The sequence below is a fragment of the Lontra canadensis genome, unplaced genomic scaffold (genome assembly GCF_010015895.1).
Source record: "Lontra canadensis isolate GAN:19392208 unplaced genomic scaffold, GSC_riverotter_1.0 scaffold24, whole genome shotgun sequence".
NCBI classification, from domain to species: domain Eukaryota; kingdom Metazoa; phylum Chordata; class Mammalia; order Carnivora; family Mustelidae; genus Lontra; species Lontra canadensis.
Window position 1 is genome coordinate 23207589 of NW_022631018.1, and position 22726 is coordinate 23230314.

The 22726-nt window shown below is 42.4% G+C and overlaps 1 protein-coding gene across 1 annotated transcript; it reads left to right on the forward strand.

Annotated features, from left to right (window-relative positions):
• On the forward strand, positions 1-22662 carry MPC2 (mitochondrial pyruvate carrier 2). The gene is made up of 5 exons (XM_032863054.1): positions 1-246; positions 11481-11521; positions 17820-17904; positions 18376-18487; positions 22561-22662. The coding sequence occupies exons 1-5, from the start codon at positions 138-140 to the stop codon at positions 22595-22597; spliced, it is 384 nt and encodes a 127-aa protein (XP_032718945.1). The 5' UTR covers positions 1-137; the 3' UTR covers positions 22598-22662.
• Positions 22663-22726: the final 64 nt, after the last annotated feature.

A 22726-nucleotide genomic window follows, 5' to 3' on the forward strand; every position in this document is an offset into this window, starting at 1 on the left:
GGGAAGGGCGCCGGGGGCGAGAGGCGGGCGCGAGGCGCTGGGGTAGGACAAAGTGACGCGTGTCCTTCGCTGTCATCCAAGGAGGAGCCCGCGGCCGCTGTCCCCCTCGGGCGCCCACGACGCGCCAGTCCGCAGAGATGTCGGCCGCCGGCGCCCGGGGCCTTCGGGCCACCTACCACCGAGCCCTGGACAAGGTGGAGCTGTTGCTGCCGGAGAAACTGAGGCCGCTGTACAACCACCCGGCAGGTAAGGCGCGCCGCGCCGCTCCCGCTCCCGGCCAAGGCCCAGCTGCTGCCCTCTGGGGGCCCGCCTGGCTGGGGCGGCCGGCCTCGTGCGCGCCGCCCGCGTCCGCGTCGCTGGTGGGCCGGGGTCGCAGCGGGCGCGCTCCGCGACCTTCGTCGACGCACGGCCCTCCCGCGCGGGGCCTCGGGTTGGTCCTTCGCCCCTGCCGCTGCCGGACGGGGCCCCGGGGACCGCCCGCCGGCTCTGCGGTGAAGGTCGCGCCGCCGCCCGCGCCGGTGGCCCGAGGCCTGCAGACGCGCCGGGCCCGCAGCCGCGGTCGCGTCCCGTCCCCCGGGCCCCGGTGTAACGGCTGCGGCGCCGGCGCTCCCTGCCCTCGGGACGCAGCGGGCCCGAGTCCCTCGCGGTCTCCGCGCGTAGGCGTGACCTTGAGGGAGACCCTGGATGGGCTCGTCGCGGCCAAACCGCTTCGTGGGACGTGGGCGGCGCCGCGCGTGGGTCCTTCCCGGACGCGGGCGGGAGCGCTCGGTTGTGCTCGGTCGTGCGCGTGGGTGGGACGCGAGCGGCCCCGGGAGGTCCGGAAGGTCCCGCAGGTCCCGCTCCGCGCTTTGGGCCGGGGGCCGGGCCCCGGGGCAGGGCTGAGCGGGACGCGGTGGGGTCTGCCGCGCCGGAGCGCGGGGAAGACGTGCTGTGAGGCTGGGGACCGACGTGCGGCCCAGAAGCGGCGCTTCCCGCCCACGCGGTCAAGGCCCTCAGCCGTCGGGGTCCGCGGGAAGGTGGCTCGTCCGCCCCGGAGTCTGCGGTGGCGGCGGACTGTCTCCGCGGTGCGCCGGCGAGACGGGCAGGACGGTCGTGTGGGGTGTGTACTGCACCCTGCGCAGCTGGGACCGTTGCGGAATTTTAAGGAGAGTTCAAGGAGAATTCTTTAAGAAGCTTATTCAGTTTATTTGCCTTTTAGGTTTTTTTTTAAACTAAATTTTTGGGAGTTGTGCTGTTTTGTTTTGTTTTTAAGATTTTATTTATTTATTTGACAGACAGAGATCACAAGTAGGCAGAGAGGCAGGCAGAGAGAGAGGAGGAAGCAGTCTCCCCACTGAGCAGAGAGCCCGACTCGGGGCTCCATCCTAGGACCCCGAGACCATGACCCGAGCCAAAGGCAGAGGCTTAACCCACTGAGCCACCCAGGCGCCCCTGTGCTATGTTTTTTGACGGGTTTTTCAGGAGGGAGGATTGAGCAATGCTTCTGCAGTAATCTGGCTGTTAGAGTCGACTGCATTGTGTGCCGTCAACTTTTACCCTCTTAAGCCTTGTGTTTGGGCTTCGGGGTAAGGCAGAGGAGGGCAGAGGAGGAGCAGTCTTAAAGTGCTCCGTGCAGAAGCAAAGGGTGGTTCTGTAGGATCCTTTCAGGGCCTCGGCTCTAACCACTTGTCATTCCTGCTTTAGTCGTCTTTCAGAGTCAGGAGGAATTACCTTCACGTGTAGACTGAGCATCTCACCTGGGAATTCCTGGGTTGGTTCAGTCCCTATAACTACGTTTTCAGTGTAGGGGGAGGAGGCCTGGCTCTGAAGCCTGACAGAGGTACGTCAAAATCTTGGCTGTGTGACCTAGACCCTGAAGCCCCCAGCCTTATTTTTCTGGTCTGTAAAATGGAGATAATAATTATCACTTAAGGATTGTTGTGAAAACTAAAAGATACGATGGCTTTAAAACCTTTAGCGGGGGCGCCTGGGTGGCCCAGTTGTCAAGCATCAGCCTTTGGCTAGGATGGTGATCCCAGGTGGGATCAGCCCCATGCTGAGCTCCCTGCTGGGTGGGAAGCCTGCTTCTTCTCCCGCTCCCCCTGCTTGTGTTCCTTCTCTCGCTGTGTCTCTCTAACAAATAAATAAATAAAATCTTTAAATAAATTAATTAATTAAATAAAACATTTAGCCAAGTATTTGTACTTAGACTCAAAAAATGTTGGTTCCCTCCCTTCTAAGATTTTAACCAATATACATAGTAAGAATATCTATCATACAGAAGTATTTGTGATTAAAAAGTTGGAGGCACATCCACAAAAAAATGGAAAAGCATGAAAAACATAACTGTCGGTCCATTGGTATTGAATAAAATCTGAGGAAATACTGATTATTCTCCAAGAGTCATCATAGTGACTACGCAACGTTTTTATGTGCTATTTGGCATAATAGTATCTTACTGTACCCTCATTTAAATCTTAGACTACATTCACATCCTGGAGGTTGTTACAATGATATGCAAGGCTAGGATATTAATAGTTGGATATCATACATTGTGGATTCTAAATATCTGAGATTTAATTTTATCACTGGCAGAATGTCTAGTCAGGAAACAAGAATGTGTCTTTATATAGATTTATACTAGAATTATAGTATTATTTTATATCACTATATCGTAATGATACATATTGTCGTTAGACCTGCAGCCTTCATCATTCATGTATGTGTTGTTCCCGGCACATTGTGATCCACCTTTATAGAATAAGAATAGAGTTCCAACCAAATGTGTGTCCTAGCAAACTCGGTTCTCATAAGGTATGTCACTCTTCACCATCACCACCTGACTGTGAAAGTATGTGACTCTGCACAAACCAGCTGCACAGCTCTACTCCAGGCATTTGTCAGAAAAATGACCTTGAAGTCATGATGACCAGTGTTTACTTAAGGGGGGGGGGGGGGGGGGGGACGACATTAGTGAAGGAGTGTCATTCCTTTGTATTTTTGAGTCCCCAGATGGGGTGAATTGTCTCAAAGTATGCACAAAATAAAACACTGGAATGTAGGAAGAAAACAATACAGCTTCTATTAATGCTTAGTATTATTTTATCCTTTTACATTTTCTATTCTGTATATATCTTATAAAAATAAATCAGTATAGTTATATATATAGTTATGTAGAACACAATTAGAGTTCTTTGGAGTCAACATATGTACATATGCACATTTGTGTAAGTTATATATATAGTATATAAATACATACAATATATATGTAGAAGATACATGCTCAAAAAAAGGTTTTTTAAATGATAGGGTCCAGTGTTCAAAAGTAGTTAGGAGACCACAGCTCTAAAGAACCCAAAAACTATCGTAAAAGGTGTTCTCAAGGTATAAACTTCCTGTTATAAACAAGTTTTGGGGATATAATGTACAACATGGTGACTGTAACTAACAATACTGTGTTATATATTTGAAAGCTGCTAAGGGAGTAGATCCTAAAAGTTCTTATGACACGAAAAAAATGAGCTAAGTGAGGCAATGGATACTAACAGAACTTATTATAGTAATAATTTTGCAGTATAAATATATATCAAATCATCATATTGAATGTCTTAAATTAATATACTGTTATATGCCAATTATATCTCAATAAAACCGGGGGAATGAATAACAAATAATAAAAATACATAAAAACTATCCTTTGACTAACTAAGTCAGCCCAGAAAACAGTTTTCTAAACCATATCATTTTAGGTACCTCACCGTAGCTCTGCTTTTCTTGAGTTATATTTTGCCTTAAGTGGAAGAACTTTTGAAAAAATAGTTCTGTGAAGTCTGTCGCAGTGCTTAGTGGGCTGTTGCTGGGAATTTTCTCTCCATTACATGATATTCTCCCTGTTAAGGCTTCAGATCTCAGTAACAGTAAGATTTGCATTTCTCCTAGGTTTTTCCCATTTTATCTTAAATATCTAAAGACTGTGTTTTAAAATAAAAAACAAGGGCATCTTTGTGGCTCAGTGTGTGACTCTTGATTTTGGCTCAGGTCATGATCTCATTGTGGTGACACTGAGCCCTGCAGCCAGCTCTGCGCTGAGTGCAGTCAGCTTGAGATTCTCGCCCTCTGCCTCTGCCCCAACTGGAGCTCGCTCACTCGCTCTCTCTCCCTCTCAGTCAAAAAAATAAAATCTTTAAAAATAAAATAAAAACATATTAAGCGAACCCACATTCGCTGTGTCCATAAGGGAATATCTTTATCATGAAAATTCAAAATTAAATACTAAGCGGGGGCGCCTGGGTGGCTCAGTGGGTTAAGCCTCTGCCTTCAGCTCAGGTCATGATCCCGGGGTCCTGGGATCGAGCCCCGTGTGGGGCTCTCTGCTCCGTGGGGAACCTACTTCCCCTCCCTCTCTCTCTGCCTGCCTCTGCCTACTTGTGATCTCTGTCAAATAAATAAATAAAATCTTTAAAAAAAAAATTAAATACTAAAGGAAATGGTGTTATACTAGACAGTCTAATACAACTTAGTTCAGAATATATATTGTTTTATTATATAAATAAAGCCAAATATAGATCAAGTAAATAAACAGTGTAGTGGCCACGTAGTTATGAATTAACATAGTTCTTTAGCATTTCTGTTAGAACTGTTTATTTTCTTGCTTCAGAGATCGAAGAATTTTAATGCCAGTCTAGAATAGATATATATGTATGTACATATATGTGTGTGTATATATTTAGATAACTGGATTATATTATATATCATGTCTAATATATATTATGTTGATATATATTGAATATATAGATAAACATATATCTTTTTTTTTTCCAGTAATAACCTCTGTTACCCTTAAAGAATGAGAACCAAAATAAAAAGTTGGGATTTCACATACAACTGTAAAATATTGGTGAAAAGTAGGATATCTTTAAACCGGTAGCTGCCAAGAAGGTTGAATTGTTCCATATTTATCGAGGGCCTCCTGATACTAGGTCCTGTTCTGGCACTTGGGATGTGTTAGTGAATAAAATAAAATTCCCTACTCACAGAGATTTTATATTCTCAGAGGAGATCGTAAAAATAGTCTGGCTATAGTTGTTAGTTTGATACTTATTACAACTTTTGTCCACTAACCTGATTTTAAGCTAATTTTAAGAAATTAAGAAAGACTATGCTTCACCTAGTTTTATTCAACAGATATACCAAAGGAGAAGCAAGACCTAAGGAAGGCTATAAATAAGTTGACATTTCCAAGTCATGCAAGAACATTAATTTTGGCTATAAGAGGGTATGAAAATGTTTAAAGTATGCTATGATGTAGTAGAAAGGAGTGTCAGAGATTTGTTTTCTTGTCCTTGCTCCATCTGGAGCTACCATAACATCTAAGTGCCTCTTCCTCTTCAGCTGTTAAAATAGAGGAGCTTGGATTTTCTTTAAGGTCCTTTCAGCTGTAATAATCTTCACTTTGGTACTCTTACTAGAGCTTTTCTTAGTTTCGGACCTTTCAAGAAACTCATTTCATTGGGGTCAACTATGTAATTATTGTTAAGTTAGGGTTTGGGGATCTTAGTTTTTAACCCTTGCTGTGCTATGTATTTTACACAGGTAGTTCCACGTTTCTGGGCCTCCTTATCTTCCTAAACCTAGAAGTCATTGATTCTTTGTAACTGAACAAATAATATAAATTTAAAATGTGTCAACCCTAAAATGTTTATTAGCTATTTTAGCTAATTGTTTCATCTGTTATTTTACTTAGGCTTTTGTACCAAAGCCTGTTTTCAATTGACGTTTTAAGAATCATTATATACCTTTGATGTTTTAGGGGCTATCTGAGTGATGGCTGTTTCCAGGGCCTTTCCAAAAGTACAAAGGTTACATGATTCTAAAATGGTAACCCAGTCATGTTCTTAGTGTGAAATCAGAACTAGTTTTAGTACAAATAAAAATAAGTAACTTTTGACAGTCCATATCTATATCAAGGAGTAACATTTACAAATTCTAAGGATTTGTAAGTGTTGGTCACATAATAGCAAAGGGGATTTCTTAGTATATGAAACTTAGAAGAATGTTGAGGAATGTTAAAAGCAGCAAACCATAGGGAAACGATCTGAAAGGGACAAGAAGAAGCAGTGAAAAACATTAAATGAGAAACTTTATTTTTCACATTGGCACATCGCGAGCATCTCAATATTTGTATGTGTGTGTGTTTGTATGCATGTGACGTTATTCTATGCCAAGAAGGAAGTCTTTCCTCTGTACCTGAATTCATACGTGTCTAAATTGACTTGACTAAATTTTCTTGACTTGTAAATGATCAGTAAGATAAAATGAAAAGGTGAACTAAAGTCAGTTTTCTTGGGGCGCCTGGGTGGCTCAGGGGGTTAAGCTTCTGCCTTCGGCTCAGGTCATGATCTCAGGGTCCTGGGATCGAGTCCCGCATCAAGTTCTCTGCTCAGCAGGGAGCCTGCTTCCCCCTCTCTCTCTGCCCGCCTCTCTGCCTACTTGTGACCTCTGGCTCTCTGTCAAATAAGTAAATAAAATATTTAAAAAATAAAATAAGTTTTCTTGAAAATTTTTTGTTAGTTCTTTGTACGATAGGTATTGCTCAACCACTGTTTTCTTGACAATGAAGAAGACACTGTTTGTTTGCATATATAGCTTTCCAACTCTGATTATTCGTGTCACTTGTCAGCATCCTCTGATATCTCAGAATATCAGAAATTTAGAATGTCTTATAATACATATTTGCTAATGATATTTTTAAATTTAGTGCTTAGCAGTTGTTAAAATAATTGGAGGTTTGTTTTATAGTTTAAAATTATTCACTAACTAAAATATTCATATCTCTCTTGGTCCAGGTTCTAGCAACCGTAATTACATGTTTGAAGTTTTTTGTTCGGTTTGGTTGTGAGGAAGAGGAACGCGTAATATTTTAAAACTATCATCTGGCTTAGGGCAGTTGAGTAAATTAGTTACCAAGCAAACACTTACTGAAAAGCTCTACTGTTCATTAACTCTGAAGGAGCAAATATTTAAACTCATAAAGAAACCAGAAGAACCTAGAGGCATTGTTCAGGAAACAGTTTTGAGGGTGGCGAAGAAGGAAGCATCAGTTTTGAAGTAGGAAGAGAGGAATTGGCTGAGATGTCCAAAGCCAGAGACCAAAATGAGGTGTTGACGTACCCTTGAGTGATGGCGCCAGCCTCCCGCAGGGATTAAAAAGTAAACTTCGTAAGTGATATTGCATATGACTCAGAGACTTTGTATATGGGAAAGAAAAATAAGCCAGGTGTGCTGTGATAGGAATCCCAGAAGCTCAAGCTGAACCACAGAGTTCGGAAAGATTGACTTATAGGATCAGTGCGCTATGGCTTCAGACTTAGGGAAGAACTTTTGGGAGCCAGATAGGGGAGTGTTATGGTCTAAGAGTAGAGAGAGTAACTAATGCGTGGAAATCTGGTAGAGCCCTGGTGTCCCTGGAGAAGAGTAAATTGCAGATTCTGCCCTTGAGGATGAAACAGTGTCAAGGCATATCTGGTCAGACCTAAAATTTGAATATCCGGGATTAATAACTGTCCTGGACATGGTTAATTCAATTCCGTTCTGTTCACAAATGTTACTTGCTAAGGAAAACTAAGACATTGGCCTTGTCTTCCCCTTCTCTAATTAAAGTGACAGATGCATAAATTAATCATTTTAATTGTTAAGTGCAGAAAACAGGAGAGCATTATAGGGGCTGCTTCAGGGGTTCAGAGAAGGAGCATTTGATGTAACCTGGAGCAGTTAAAGAAGGCTTCCTTGAGGAGACGAAATCTAAGATACGTTTCCAGAGGATACCAGGAGTTAGCCAGGTGAAGGCGAGGGAGAATACTGGGATATTCTAAGCATAGACTAAGGGTTAGAGTCATTAAACAGCAGGCAGCTAGTTGCGTGCTTGCCTAGCTTATCAGTCCGCCGTCTGTTAGGTGGGGCTACAAGTGTGAACACTGTCTAGCCACTAGCTTCAAGGAGGTCATAATTTGATTGGTAAGTGGATAGACTACTAACTATAGTACAGTATTTACAGTACAATACGATCAATTTTAAATCTCTGTATTAAAATCACATTGAATTAATGAATTTAATAGCTGTAAGAACAATGTGAGTTAGTTTGAGAGGGATACAGAAATATCAATGATTATGTTAAATTGTGGAAGATACTAAAAAATGTGTAACATTGCCATCACTTAATAATGTTAAGGCAAGCAATAGTTTATACTATTTATGTGACACTTTTGTAGAACTACTTAATAAGCAAAAGTTATAAAGACGGCAGATGCCATTTTTACATTTTTCAAATTTCTCTCAGTGTTATTAACCAACTACCTTTTTTTTAAGATTTTCTTTTTTTTTTTTTTTAAGATTTTATTTATTTATTTGACAGATCACAAGTAGGCAGAGAGGCCGGCAGAGAGAGAGAGGAGGAGGAAGCAGGCTCCCCGCTGATCATGGAGCCCGACGCGGGGCTTGATCCCAGGACCCTGGGATCATGACCTGAGCCAAAGGCAGAGGCTTTAACCCACTGAGCCCCCCAGGCGCCCCTCTTTTATCTTTTTTTAAGTAATCTTTATACTTGGAGTGGAGCTCGAACTTACAACCCTGAGATCGAGTCACAAGCTGTACCAACTGAGCCAGCCAGGTGCCACAAACTAACTGCTTTTGATAGTAATTTAGCCAAAATGCAATCCCCAAAAAGGAGTGTTATCATTGAGCTCATTTTTACTTTGAGATGATGGTATTACCTATGTGTGAAACGAGTGCAACTTTGAGAAAAGCACATTAGAATTAAGTTTTCCTAAAATGTTAGCTTCCAGGTGTGACTTTACTTAAACAGCATTCTTGTGCTTAATTAATAAAAACCAGCACTGTATTTTATTTTCCAATATATCCCCAGAGCTAGGTACACTATAAGGCATGCAGTAATTGTTGTGGGTGAATGAATGGTCTTCTCTGCAACAAATTAAACCCAGAACCACAACTAGGTTTTAACTTAACTCATTGCCTTTTCAGCTTCACTGTCTTTCTTTTGTGTTTGTTTTTTTTAAAGATTTTATTTATTTATTTGACAGAGATCACAAGAAGGTAGAGAGGCAGGCGGGGTTTGGCGGGGGGTGGAAGCAGGCTCCCCACTGAGCAGAGAGCCTAATGGGGCCCCAAACCCAGGACCCTTAGATCTTGACCTGAGCCGAAGGCAGAGCTTAACCCACTGAGCCACCCAGGTGCCCCACTATCTTTCCTTTGTTTTGTTTCTAAATAATACGTTTAAGTCAGATTTATCTTTTAAATGTTATTCATAAGTGAATAAAAATACGTAATCATTAGTGACAGTGAACACTTGCCTGGATAAATGCGTCTTTACCTGCTGGTGCTGTTGAGAAATACTAGTTGGGAGTAGATGAAGAGAAGTAAAACGTGTTATGCTTGGATGATGATGCCATTGCAGGTGTGATTTTGGTTATCCACAAAAACAAATAATTTATTCCTGCAAAGCAAAGTAGAATACTAAGGCAACAATAATAGTCATGAGTATAATAGGATTTTAAAACTTTTGAATTTGCTAGCAAATCACTGTTTTCTTAATTTGTGTGTTGAGAAATAAATGTGGGGCGCCTGGGTGGCTCAGTCATTAAGCGACTGCCTATGGCTCAGGTCATGATCCCAGGGTCCTGGAATGAGCCCCACTTCGGGCACCTTGCTCAGCAGAAGAGCAAGAGCGTCTCCCTCTCCCACTCCCCCTGCTCGTACTCCCTCTCTCGCTGTCTCTCTCACTCTCTGTCAGATAAATAAATAAAATGTTAAAGAGAGGAAGAAAGAAAGACGCATGTTTGTTGGTGCAGTGTGTGAGAGCACTCTCACCACATCATGTAGTCTGACATACATTGGATTTAGCCTGCTTAGTTATATTTTAAATTATCACGGACCAAAGTCTGTTTCTTTCCTGTCCCTGTAGCCTCTTGAAGGTTAAATGAGATATGTGATTTAGAAGAGTTAAAAGTGGGCAGTCATGTAGTTAAAGAGCTCGGAGGCTTAGGTTCCAGTCACAGTTCTGTTGCTTACTGGCCGTCCCCCCTGGACAGGGTCACGGATCTGCTCATGGTAAAATGAAGGGTTTAGGTTAGATGAACTTGGAGTTTCTTTCCAGCTCTGAAACATCGTATTTCTCAAATTCTATGTTATCTAGGAAACCAGAATTTTTTTCAATGCCACCAGCATTTATTTAACATTTTGCAAAAGGCCAGTGGATACCAGTATAGCTAAAATAACAACCCCGCTGTTATGGAGCTTAGAGATCTAAGTCTTTCCCCTTTCTCATGTGAACCTTGATATTAGGTTCATTACTTTATCCCCCACCCCGAAGACTTTATTTATTTGACAGAGAGAGAGAGATCACAAGTAGGCAGAGAGGCAGGCAGAGAGAGCGGGGGAAGCAGGCTCCCTGCTGAGCAGAGAGTCCGATGTGGGGCTTAATCCCAGGACCCTGGGATTGTGACCCAGAGCCGAAGGCAGAGGATTCACCCACTGAGCCACCCAGGTGCCCCTAGGTTCATTATTTTGCTAGAGAGGTGCCTGTGTGGCTCAGGGGTTTAAGCCTCTGACTTTGACTGAGGTCATGATCTCACGGTCCTGGGATCAAGCCCCTAGTCCAGTCTCCCTACTCAGCAGGGAACCTGCTTCTCCCTCTCCTGTCTCCCCACCACTGCTCTGTCTCTCTCTCTCTCAACTAAAATCTTAAAAAAAAAAAAAATTTTTACTACAATATATAGACTTTCTATAAGAGCTTTCACTATCATACATGACAGTACATCATTTATAATAAATACTAATAAAATTAGTGAATATTTAATAGTTTACTGAGGCTCATATCACAAAATCTCTATAATTTCTAATTTCTCCAATTTAGAGATTACCCTTAAGCGAACTAACATGAAGTTTCATGTTCAAGGCAGAACTTTGGTAATGGTTTCCAAACCGTCTGTTACACTTTTGATAATTTTTAATGGGCCACAAAAACACAAATAACTGACAAGGAAATCAAAACAACTTGAATGTGAGGTTGATACTGCGGTGACCTTCTAAATGTTAACAAATACACAGGATGCAGAAAGGGTAGTACAAATGATAAGAAATGGATCGCTAAATTTTGGGGATTTTGAAATGTGATGGCTTAAAAGACCTGTGTAACTGTAAAAGACTTAAAGATAGAGAACAAACAGGGTTGATGGCAGGAGGTGGGTGGGGGTTGGGTTAGATGGGTGATGGGTAGCAAGGAGGGCACTTATGAGAGCCCTGGGTGTTGTATGTAGGGGGTGAATCCATGAATTTACTCCTGAAACCAATATTGCAGTGTATGTTAACTAACGAGAATTTTTTTTTAACTAAACAAAATTTGAATTAAAAATTTGAAAAGAAAATTAAAAAAGACCTATAAAGTAGTCGGTTTGTTTCTAAATTTTTCTATTTTTCTTTTTTTTCAGGTCCCAGAACAGTTTTTTTCTGGGCTCCAATTATGAAATGGGTAAGTCTTGAGTTTTTGCAGAAGCTACTGAAAAAAAAATTTCTTTAAATGGAACTTACTAATTTGAAGTCATCTTTATGAAGAATGTACTTTTTAAATATTCATGGCCTGTCTGGAGATGATTTCATTCAAATAATCTCAGATGTGCCATTTTTACTGCATAAAGTGCACTACCTAGTTGGATTGTTCTGAGCTCTTGAGATAAAAGACCTTCTCTGAACATAATTGTTACCAAAAAGCTTGTAATTGGGACGCCTGGGTTGCCTGGGTCAGTTGAGCTTCTGCCTTCTGCTCAGATCATAAGCCCTGGGGTCAAGCCCTGCTTCCGTGGGGAGCTTACTTCTCCCTCTCCCTCTAACCCCTTCCCGCCACACCTCCAGCTCGTGCTCTCTCTGTCTCAAATAAATCAATAAAATCTTAAAAAAAAAAACCAAAAACCTGTAATTGTGAGCCCTTGAAACTGAAACTTCCTTCCAAGATTTTATGCCTAAGGCAAACATTTAACTAATTAGAACCCCCCCAGATTAACTTTTATTATTAATTTAGTATGTGAACTGAAGATACCAATATCAAAATGCAGGCAAGGGAAGTTAGTCTCAAAAAATAGGAAAAAATTATCTAAGGGTGTGTATTAACATTTGGTAAATGGCAGAGGCTAGGACTTCTGAGTCCAAGACCAATGCTTTTTACCTTATGCCAGAGTTTTCATTCCTAAAGTTCTCATTTAGCTGAAAAGAGGTAATTGTGAAAACAATAAAACAGATAATTCATTTTCTCTTGAAAAGGCCAGTTTGGGCTATAGCAGCAATTCTCGAAGTGTCGCCCCTAGACCTGACGCTTTGGCGTGCCGGGAATGTGTTAGAAATGCAGATTTTCACTCCATCTCAGGTGTACTAAATCTGAAACTCGGGATGGAATGTGTTCTAATAAGCCCTCCAGGTCATTCGGACCCCTCCTAGAATTCGAAAAGCACTGGTCGAGTACTGGTACTGTACAAGGACTGGTAGTCATTTTTTATTTTTTAATTGTAGTAAACTACACATAAAATTTAACATCCTAACCATTTTTTTCGTGTTAAGTACATTCCTCTCTTGGTGCAGCGGATCCCCAGGACTCCTTTTGTCACGCAGAGCCAAGCCTCTGCACCGGTTGAGCAGCTCCGCATTCCCTGCCCCAGCCTTGGCGACCACATTTTACTTTCTGTCTCTATGAATTTTACTACTCTTGGTACCTCAGAGAAGTGGATCTTACAGGATTTGTCTTTTTGTTCTTGGCTACTTAGCACCATGTCCTCTGGGTATATCCATGTTAACAAGTGTCAAATTTTCCTTTTTTTTTTTTTTTAAGTTTGAATAATACTCCATTTTACAGATATCACATTTTGCATAACCATCCATTGTAGATTCACACTTAAGTTGCTTCCACCTTTTGGCCATTCTGAACAGTGCTGCGCACACGGGCATACATCTTTCCCAGGCGCCGCCTTCTGGTCTCTGGGCCTTATACCGGGAGGTGGAGTTGCTGCATCAGTATTCCTTTGAGCACATGCCCCGGCGGCACCATTTTCCATCCCCACCAGCAGTTGGTAAGGAAACCGCATCGCCCTCCGGCACAGTTACTTCCTAAGGCCATCTTAGCGGGTGTGAAGCGGTAGTTCATTGTGGTTTTGATCTGCATTTTCTAATTACTTACGGGGAGAATCTGTTCTTTTCCTGTGCTTACTGACCATTTGCATATCTTTGGAGAACTGTCCATTCAGGCCCTTTGTCCATTTTTTAATCGAGTTGTTTTTTGTTGTTGAGTTGTCGGCCATTTTAATTTTCATAATCATATTGCTTTAAATTGTCAGAACAATGTCAGATTCAATTGTAAAATCTCAGTAGTTGAGAATGTTAGAACTGGCTCCCCCTCAATCTTATGACCTCGGGCAAGTTAAGTCAGCTGTTTTGTCCTCTGGCCCATAAAATGGCTAGAGTAGATTCATGCTTGGGAGCTGCATTTGACAGATAACTAGGGAGAAGTTCTTTTCGTTATTATTATTTATATTGTTAAAATCAAAATTCAACCGCGGCATCCAATTTAGCGAGTAGAGGGGAACTCCCAAGGGCCAAAGAAAGAGAATGTTTTTCAAAGCAGGACAAGGAAGTCATAAACTTTTAGAAAAAAGGATTATTTCCAGGTGAGGTCACCTTCAGTTGGAGACAAAAGAAAGGATCTTGGTAGATGAATTATCTCCTCTTTGGGGAACAGGGAGAGAGTGCCCAGGTGACCTCATTGGTGCGAACCAGAAAATTCCTAAGTGACTGGTTAGGACTGCATTCGGGGGTGAGGTTGAAAGTACGGCCACATTAGGTATTGGTGACTTGGCCTAAGTGACGCCACTCTGGGCCTGTGGTTTTCTTTTTAACAATATATTGAGAAAAGGTCCCATCAGTTAAAAAAAAAAAAAGTTTAAGCATATCACGTTTAATGCTTGTGCTCACTCAAAATGATGAAGTTCTAGAACATACGTGAGGTTCGGTGGGTGAGGTCTGGAACCAATGACCAAGAAAGAATTCTTGAGACATCTTTGGTGCAAAATGGTGGCTTATTAAAGCCGGAGGACAGGACCCGTGGGCAGGAAGAGCTGCTGCCCTGGGCTGTGAGGGGTGGCAGTTATGTACCATGGGGGTGGGGGGGGTGAGGAAAAGGGAGGGTTCGGTGGGACTTTCCTCTGCTAAGAGGACCTGCAGGATCCCGGATACCAGAGGCTTTGCCGTCGCCAGGGTACTTTTGCCCTTTTTAGCAAGCTGTTAAGATAGGTGGGAGGTTCCTAAAGAATGTCGCACATGTCCCACCGAGCAGTTGGCGGGGGGTGCAAGGTGTCAGCCCTTTGCTCTGTCCTCGGCCGGCCTTCTGTGGCCTCACCAGAAGCCCCGCAAACTAGCTTTAGCTGCGTCTGGCGGTGCTGGGTCCGTCCCGCCCTGACTCTGCCGGGTTCTTGCAGACGCGGCGGGTTTGCCGTCCTGCGTGGCGTCTCTCGCAGCCTTTCCCACTGCGCGTTCGCGAACGCCACGGGGGAGAGGGTGCGGGCGTTCCCCGAAAGCGCAGCCGCCGCTCAGGGCGGAAAGCCAAGCGCGAAGGGCAGAGCCGGAGCAGAGCCGCGCCCCAGGCGGCGCGGAGTTACTGAGGAGGGGGCGAGGCTGCTTTCGTCGCGTCTTTCTAGCCCTCCGCAGGGCAGGCGCCGTCGCTGAAGGGAACCACGGCCCCTTCACTGACTGCCGCCCCCGCACTTCGTGGCGTTTTCTCTGGACTCGTAGGTAATTAGTGCTCTGCGCTCACTTTCAGTTACTAAAGACGAGGATTCTCGACACGTGGCTTGTGGTTTTGTGGCCGTGACCCGACCGGGAGTCGCGGATGTCGCCGCCCCCTGCACCCCGTCCTGCCGTGGGAGCCTTTACTGCGGGGGCCGCGACGCAGGTCTGGTCGTCCGCCTCCGCGTCCTGCGAAGCAGGCGAGAGCGGCTCCCTCACGTACACGGTCCTGTTTGCTGGGAGGAGACTCTTCAGAAGAGGCCCAGGACAAGAATTCTAGGGTCCAGGGGCGCCTGGGGGGCTCAGGCCTCTGCCCTTGGCTCAGGTCATGATCTCGGGGTCCTGGGATCGAGCCCCACATCGGGTCCCTGCTCCGCGGGGAGCCTGCTTCCTCCTCTCCCTCTGCCTCTGTTCTCCGCTTGCTCTCATGCTGTCTCTCGCTCTCTCTCTTACATAAATAAAATCTTTAAAAAAAAAAAAGGTCTGGGTCCAGACTGAATTCTGAGTTTTAGTGTAGACTTTAGTAGCAAAGTTTGTCTTGTAAGCTGTTTTACTTCTATTTGTAAACATTACACATTCACATGAATTACTTTCCTTAATACAATGGGATTCCTAAAGGACAGGATGGAAATTATTCTACAGTAGCTATTAAAGATAAGATTCAATTTTATTATTCATTCAACTTCACACATAGTTTTGTGTTTACTTTGAATAAATATGTTTATATAGTAATTCTCATGACTACAGTGGAATTTCAGACGCTTTTTAAATGGCAATAGAGATTATGGTAATCTAGTTGCCCAGCGATAACGGAGGAATAGGTGGTGTAGAGCACCAGCAGAGGAAGGAAAATCTCTCTTGCAGTTTCCCGTAACACAATTTTTATAAATTGTGCACATGTTTAACATAAATGGTGATACCTACAGAGCAGAAATAGAACAGTTGGGGTTGGGCAGGTTAAAAGTCAGTGGGACAGGAAAAAAAAAAAAAACACTTGAAATTTTTGGTGCCTACCACTAATGTGGTCCAGTAAGAAACCCTATTAGTATGATGTATGAATGTCTTTTTTTAAATATTTATAATGTGTTATCTGCTTATTAATTTAATTAAAATGCAGATCAAAGCCAAAACAAACATTCAAAACTAGTGTGATTTTAAAAAAAACTAATGGAAAGTATATTATTATTTTCTTCCTCTTCTCTGTCTCAGCGCTGGAAATTATATAGTAATCATATATCTATAAAAGTATAATTGATTGCTTAAGTATTATTTCTAGTGCCATTATTAAAAGAGTAAGAATTATTTACTCTATAACAAATTTGGGGTTCTCTTTGACCTCAAATTTGCCACAACTTAGAAGTTTACTTATTTTATCAATACTCTGGTGTTTCTTTGATCTGATCCACCAATGTTTTGAAACACCAACAGTATGATATACTCCTAAGTGCCTTGTTGGGTATCTGTCTCCTTTAAAAGCATCTATTTTAAGTTCATGTTGAAATCATGCATAGTCTTCTGATGACAGCATCACGGTGCAAACTGCCTTGTTCTCTGGTGAGGACACTTCTTTTGTTACGTCTTTATGTACCTATTATTCCGGACCGTCGGATGCTCATTCATCTATGGCAGTTATCCACGACATGGAATATTGCCGTCCCAGGCCTCGTAGGCTCTGAATTAAGAATTTCAGACGATACTTGTTCAGAACGGGTGTGGAGTCCTTCTTAGCCACTTGTGTTGAAACCAGAGTCATTGAGGGCAAAGTGGATCATCGTAAAAAACGAACCTTACATACCTTAAATATTTTATTTTCCCTTAGTATGTATTCATTTGCCAGTCCTCTGTAAGGCTAAAGTTCTTATTTGCGGATGGATCCACTTGTTTTGAGTTCCACATTTTCTACTTTGGGTGAATCAGGCTGTGGCGCACCCTGTATGATTTTCACTTCAGGGCTGGCTGGCTTGGACAGTGGCGTGCACCCCGTGTTGGGCTCCCTGCTCAGTGGGCAGCCTGCTTCTCTCTCCCTGTGTCGTTTTCCGCCCTCCCCCCAGCTTGTGCTCTCTCTCTGCTCTCTCTCAAATAAATGAATAAAATCTTTTTTAAACAATCACAATCCTGGGGCGCCTGGGTGGCTCAGTCATTAAGCCTCTGCCTTCGGTTCAGGTCATGATCTCAGAGTCCTAGGATCGAGCCCCACACCGGGCTCTCTGCTCAGCGGGGAACCTGCTCCCCCACCCCCCCACCCCCCCACCCCACTTCTCTGCCTACTTGTGATCTCTGTCAAATAAATAAAATTTTTAAAAAAAAAGCAGAGAAGAAATGACTATGTTGTATACTTTGACGTTAAAGAAAAATTATGCAACTTGAAAACTAAAATTACAACAGAGCTTTTCTGATACTTCCACTTTTTTTTTTTTTTTTTAAGATTTATCTTTCTGTTCCAGAGAGAACGCACATAAGAACACGGGGTTGCGAGGGTGGGGTTGGGGCTGTTGGACACAGGGAGAAGGAGAGAGAGACTCAAGCAGAGTCCGTTCTACCATGAGATCACAACCTGAGCTGAAACCAAGAGTCAGGATGCTTTACCAACTGCGCCACCCAGACGCCCCTGGTGTTCCCACTTTTTAAAAAAGAATGAACATTGACAAAAATATGAAAGGAGGAATCCACAGATTCCCTTGAGTAGTTTCCCAGCACCTCCGCACAGTGGTTTCCAACATGTATAATTTCTTATGTGGAAAAAGTACCATTTGTTAGGGTACCTGCACACTACTGAGTTTCAGGTTTATGAGGCTGTTTCATGTGGTTAACAAAACATAAATTCAAAAAGCATTCCTGAACTCACTAGTTTTCCGCAAGGATACGTTTCCTTACTGCATGGATACTAAAACAGTAGCAACAGTTGTGTGGAAATCTCTGAAATAGGTTTGTGTTTTATGTAAAGTTAAGAATGATTACTGCACAGTCATGATACCTTTTCTCTTGCTGTGTGTTAACATTTCCAGGGCTTGGTGTGTGCTGGCTTGGCTGACATGGCCAGACCTGCTGAGAAGCTGAGCACAGCTCAATCTGCTGTTTTGATGGCCACAGGTAAATCAAATGAATATTCTCTGTGTTCCATTTAGGACATTCAGTATTTTTGTTTTGTTTTACATCGGTTTATTTAACAGTTCAATGTTTGAAGCACATAAACACACTCACAAGGAATTAACAGTGTTCTCGCTGGGAAATTATTATAGATAGAGAAGGCAGAAGAGGGTTACTGTGAGTAAATATCTGCATGGATTTAGTTTTTTATGTGTTTGCCATGAACCTGTTTTTAAAAGTGGGAAAAAATAATTGTTTGCCCTGTAAAGATTCCCTGTTGATGTAAGAATTACATATTTTGTTTAACACTGAACTACAGCAACTTTATTAGACTCAAAGTATAGCATTTCCTTTTCCTTTATCCTACGTTATGTTGTCATGGTCTTATTTATAATTATTTTACTCTGAGTGTTCAGAAGATACTGCAGCAGTACCTGTGCTTTAAAAAAAAAAAAAACCATTTTGTTTCAACAGGGTTTATTTGGTCAAGATACTCACTTGTAATTATCCCAAAAAACTGGAGTCTGTTTGCTGTTAATTTCTTTGTGGGGGCGGCAGGAGCTTCTCAGCTCCTCCGTATTTGGAGGTAAGTCTATCAAAGGTGTAAAAAAATCTGCCTCAGAAGCCACCCAGGTGGCAGTGCTGGGTTTTGTTTGTTTGTTTGTTTGTCTGTCTGTTTTTAAGATTCATGTATAATGCTAGGATGGGATATGCCTAAAGCAGAAATTTCCAGATAAGTTGGGGGGTTAAGTTAAAAGTGTTAAATAGTATGTTTGCTACCTAGGTTTTAAATCTGTGTAATATGTAGATATGTAGCCTGTGCATACAATCTGTTTTAAGGCAACACTTTGTGAAATATTAAATAGTTTTCTCCATGAACCTTTTATCACTCAGTTTAAATTATATGTAATAAAGTGGGACCTAAATGTGTATGGTTATGTAGTGTTGGAAATGCTCTTTGGAGGGAGGCTACTGGTTTTGTCTAAGTGTTCCATGAGCATTTGGAAATGTTTAAAACTTTATAGGCATGCCTTATTTTCTTTCATTTCATTTCATTGTGCCTCACAGATCTTGTACATTTTTATAAATTGAGGGTTTGTGGTAACCCTGCGTCGAGCAAGTCTGTCCACACCATTTTCCAACAGCATTTGCTCCCTTCATGTCTGTGTGTCACATTTTGGTAATTCCCACCATATTTCAAAAATTGTCATTATTATATTTGTTATGGGGATCTGTGATGAGTGATCTTTGATGTTACTACTCTCATTGTTGGGGGGTGGGGAGCGCTACAAAGCACGCCGGCATAAGACAATGAGCTTAACTGATAAATGTGCGTGTTCTGACTCTGCCACCGACCCGCCATCCCCCGTCTCTCTCCCTCCTCAGATCTATCTCCCTATTCCCTGAGATGCAGCAATATTAAAAATAGGCCAGTTAATAAGCCTGCAGTGGGGCTCTTTCCTTTCCAGTGAAAGGAAAGCGTTATATGTCTCTCCTTAAAACAAAAGCTAAAATAATTAAGTTGATTTAGACACGTCAAAAGCCAGTGAGATAGGCCAAAAGGTGACCTCTTGTGCTCAACATTTAGCTAAGTTACGAATGCAAGGAAGTGTTCTTGAAGGGACTTAAAAGCGCCACTCCAAGTGGACACGCGACTGACAGGAGAGTGAAATGGCCTATCACTAACATGGAGAAAGTCTTAGTGATCGGGATGGAAGCTCAGACAGCCACAACGTTCCTTTAAGCCTAAGCCCAACCCGGGGCAAGGCCGTCACTCACTTCAGTTCTGTGAAGGCTCGGGAAGATGAAGAAGCTGCAGAGCAGAAGTCTGAAGCCAGCAGAGGTTGGGTCTCGTTGTGCAAGGAAAAGCCATCTCCATGACATAAAAGCCAGTGCTGATGTAGAAACCATCTGTTCAGAAGATCCAGCAAGTTAGTTCATGAAGGCAGCTACAGTTAACAGATCGTCAGTGTGGGTGAAACAGCCTTGTATTGGAAGAAGATGCCATCCAGGACTTTAATAGTTTGGAGAGGAGAAGTCAGTACCTGACTTTAAGGCTTCAAAGGACAGGTTGACTCTCTTGCTAGGGGCTAATACTTTACGTTGAAACCAGTGCTCATTTACCATTCTGAAAATCCTAAACACCTTAAGAATAATACTAAATCTGCTCTCCTTGTGCTCTACAAATGGAACAACAAAGCCGGGATGATAGCACATCTCTTTACAACATGGCTTCCTGAATATTTTTAAACCCACTGCTTGGGGAAAAATGTTCCTTTCAAAATATTTCTGCTCATTGACAATGTACCTCGTTACCCCAGAGCTCTGATGGAGATGTACACCAAGATTAGTGTTGTTTTCATGCCTGCTAACACAGCTTCCATTCTGGAGCCCGTGGATCAAGGAGTTGTTTCAATTTTCAGGTCTTCTTCTTTAAGAAATACACTTGTAAGGCCATAGTTGCCATACGTTTTGATTCCTCTGATGGATCTGGTCAAGTAAATTGAGAACGTTCTGGAAAGGATTCCCCGTTTTAAATGCCATTAGGAAGATTTGTGATTCATGGGAAGAGGTCAAAATATCAATGTTAACAGGAGTCTGGAAGGAGTTGATTCGAACCTGCATGGATGACTTTGAGGGATTCAAGACTTCAGCGGAGGAAGTAACGGCGGATGGGGTGGACACAGCCAGAGAACTAGCTGGGGACGTGCAGCCTGAGGATGGGACAGAATTGCCACCATCTCAGGGTCAGCCTTGAACAGACAAGGAGTTGCTTTGTGTGGATGAGCCAAGAAAGTGTTTCTTGAATTAGAATCTGCTCCTGGTGAAGATGCTGTGAGGACTGTTGAAATGACGACAAAGGATTCAGAATATTACGTAGGGTTTGAGAGGATCGATTCCAGTTTTGAAAGAAGTTCGACTCTGGGGTAAAATACTATCAAAGGGCATCGTATGGTACAGAGAAATCATTTGTAAAAGAAAGAATCAATTGATGTGGCAACTTCCTTCTTGTCCTGTTTTAAGAAACTGCCACTGCCACCTCGACCTGCAGCAACCACCGTCCCCCAGATAAGTCAGCAGCCACCAACACTGAAGCGAGACCCTCCACCAGCGAAAAGATTACGACTCACTGAAAGCGTAGATGATGGTTAGGAATTTTTAGCAATATTTTAAAATTAAGGTATGTACCTTTTTTCTAGACATAATGCTATTGCACACTTAATAGACTGTAATATAGTGTAAACATCACGTTTATGTGCACGGGGAAACCAAAATACTCATTTGCTTGCTTTATCGTGATACTTGATTTCGTTGTGCTGGTCTGGAACGGAACCCGCAGTGTTTCCGAAGTTCGCCTGTGCTCAGTGTCGCTGACTGGCTTACGCTCTAGAGTGAGCGCATCTTAGATGAAGGCTCTGGCTTTATTTGAACCCCAGAACCTTTCTAAATTACAAAACAATGTTCTTTGGCTAAAAAAATAAATGATCTCAATAAAGAAATAGAAAATATTCAGTTTTAATTTACCTCTCAGAAGGCATTCTATTCTGCAGAGTATAGTATATCCTTATTTTACTCCTCTTAATGACCCCTGGGTTTATAGTTTAACCCTTTCATGATCATCAAGCACGGGTTGGAGAGATGAATGAATAACTCATTCTACAGTATGTGTGCTGTCTGACCAGCATTTTTAAAGCTAACTTATGTCAATATAAACTTCAATTTGTACAGTGATTTTATTCACAAGTATTTTTCTCATCCACCATTTCATTTTAACTTTATATTAACTCAGTAGTAGAGCTAAGGAAATGCTAAGTGCAACATTCAGAACTATTTCTAGACCAAAAACGCAGATACAGTTTGACAAAAGGATTTTTGGCACCTTTCAGTCACAATAGCAGGTTGGGAGATTTAGTTAAAAATATAAATATTGGACGCTGGAGCATTTAGAAAAACCCTGTTGAGTATTTGAAGTCAGAACCTTTTGAGAAACTTGGGAGGTGTGATAGACTTCATGCAACACATTACTTTTTGTGCTTACAGTGTTGTCTACTCTCATCGTCTGGGAAGAGTGGCCAGTGAAGCTCAGGGAAGGGCTCTGTGGCTTTGTGGTTTGTTCTTCTTTAGAGGAATGAGAATTGGAAAAGGAGGCCTTAGCTTTACTCTCCTGCTGACCCAGAGTTTACAGTCGGCTAATAACTCAGTAACCTGCCTACGCACAAAAGTACATTTTATTTTTAATGATTAGACACGATCCCATTCCCAATTTATTTTATTCTTAGGAAAGATGTTCCACGAGTATAAAATAAAAAGTTCTAAATGACCAGATTTTGCTGAATTATATATATATATATGTTCGTATGTTTGTTATACTCTTACATAATTCAAGAATGAAAATATTCACCCAAATAATACTTTTGTATAAGAAACGGCATGTCAGTTCGTTGTTAAAACTCTTTGGCATTGGAAGCCAGATGCACATAAAATCTTGAAGTCACTCTCCCTTCTGCCTGGTTTACCTGCACGCCCCTGAGAAGACCATAGAGCCACAGTGATACAGCCTCCTGATAGAGAAAGAACGAGGAGTATACTTCCCATTCCCTTCTTACCACACATTTATCTCTTGTGATTCGTCATTGTTTCTTTCTGTTTCCTTTATAGATATAACCAAGAACTAAAAGCTAAAGCAAACAAGTAAGAGTTCCTGACCACCTGAACAATCTAGACGTGGATAGAACCACTGGGACTAATTTGACTTATAAGGTGATATTAACTGTGCTACTGTTTGGAAGGCATAAAAAAATCAAATTGTAAACTGGGGGCTAAT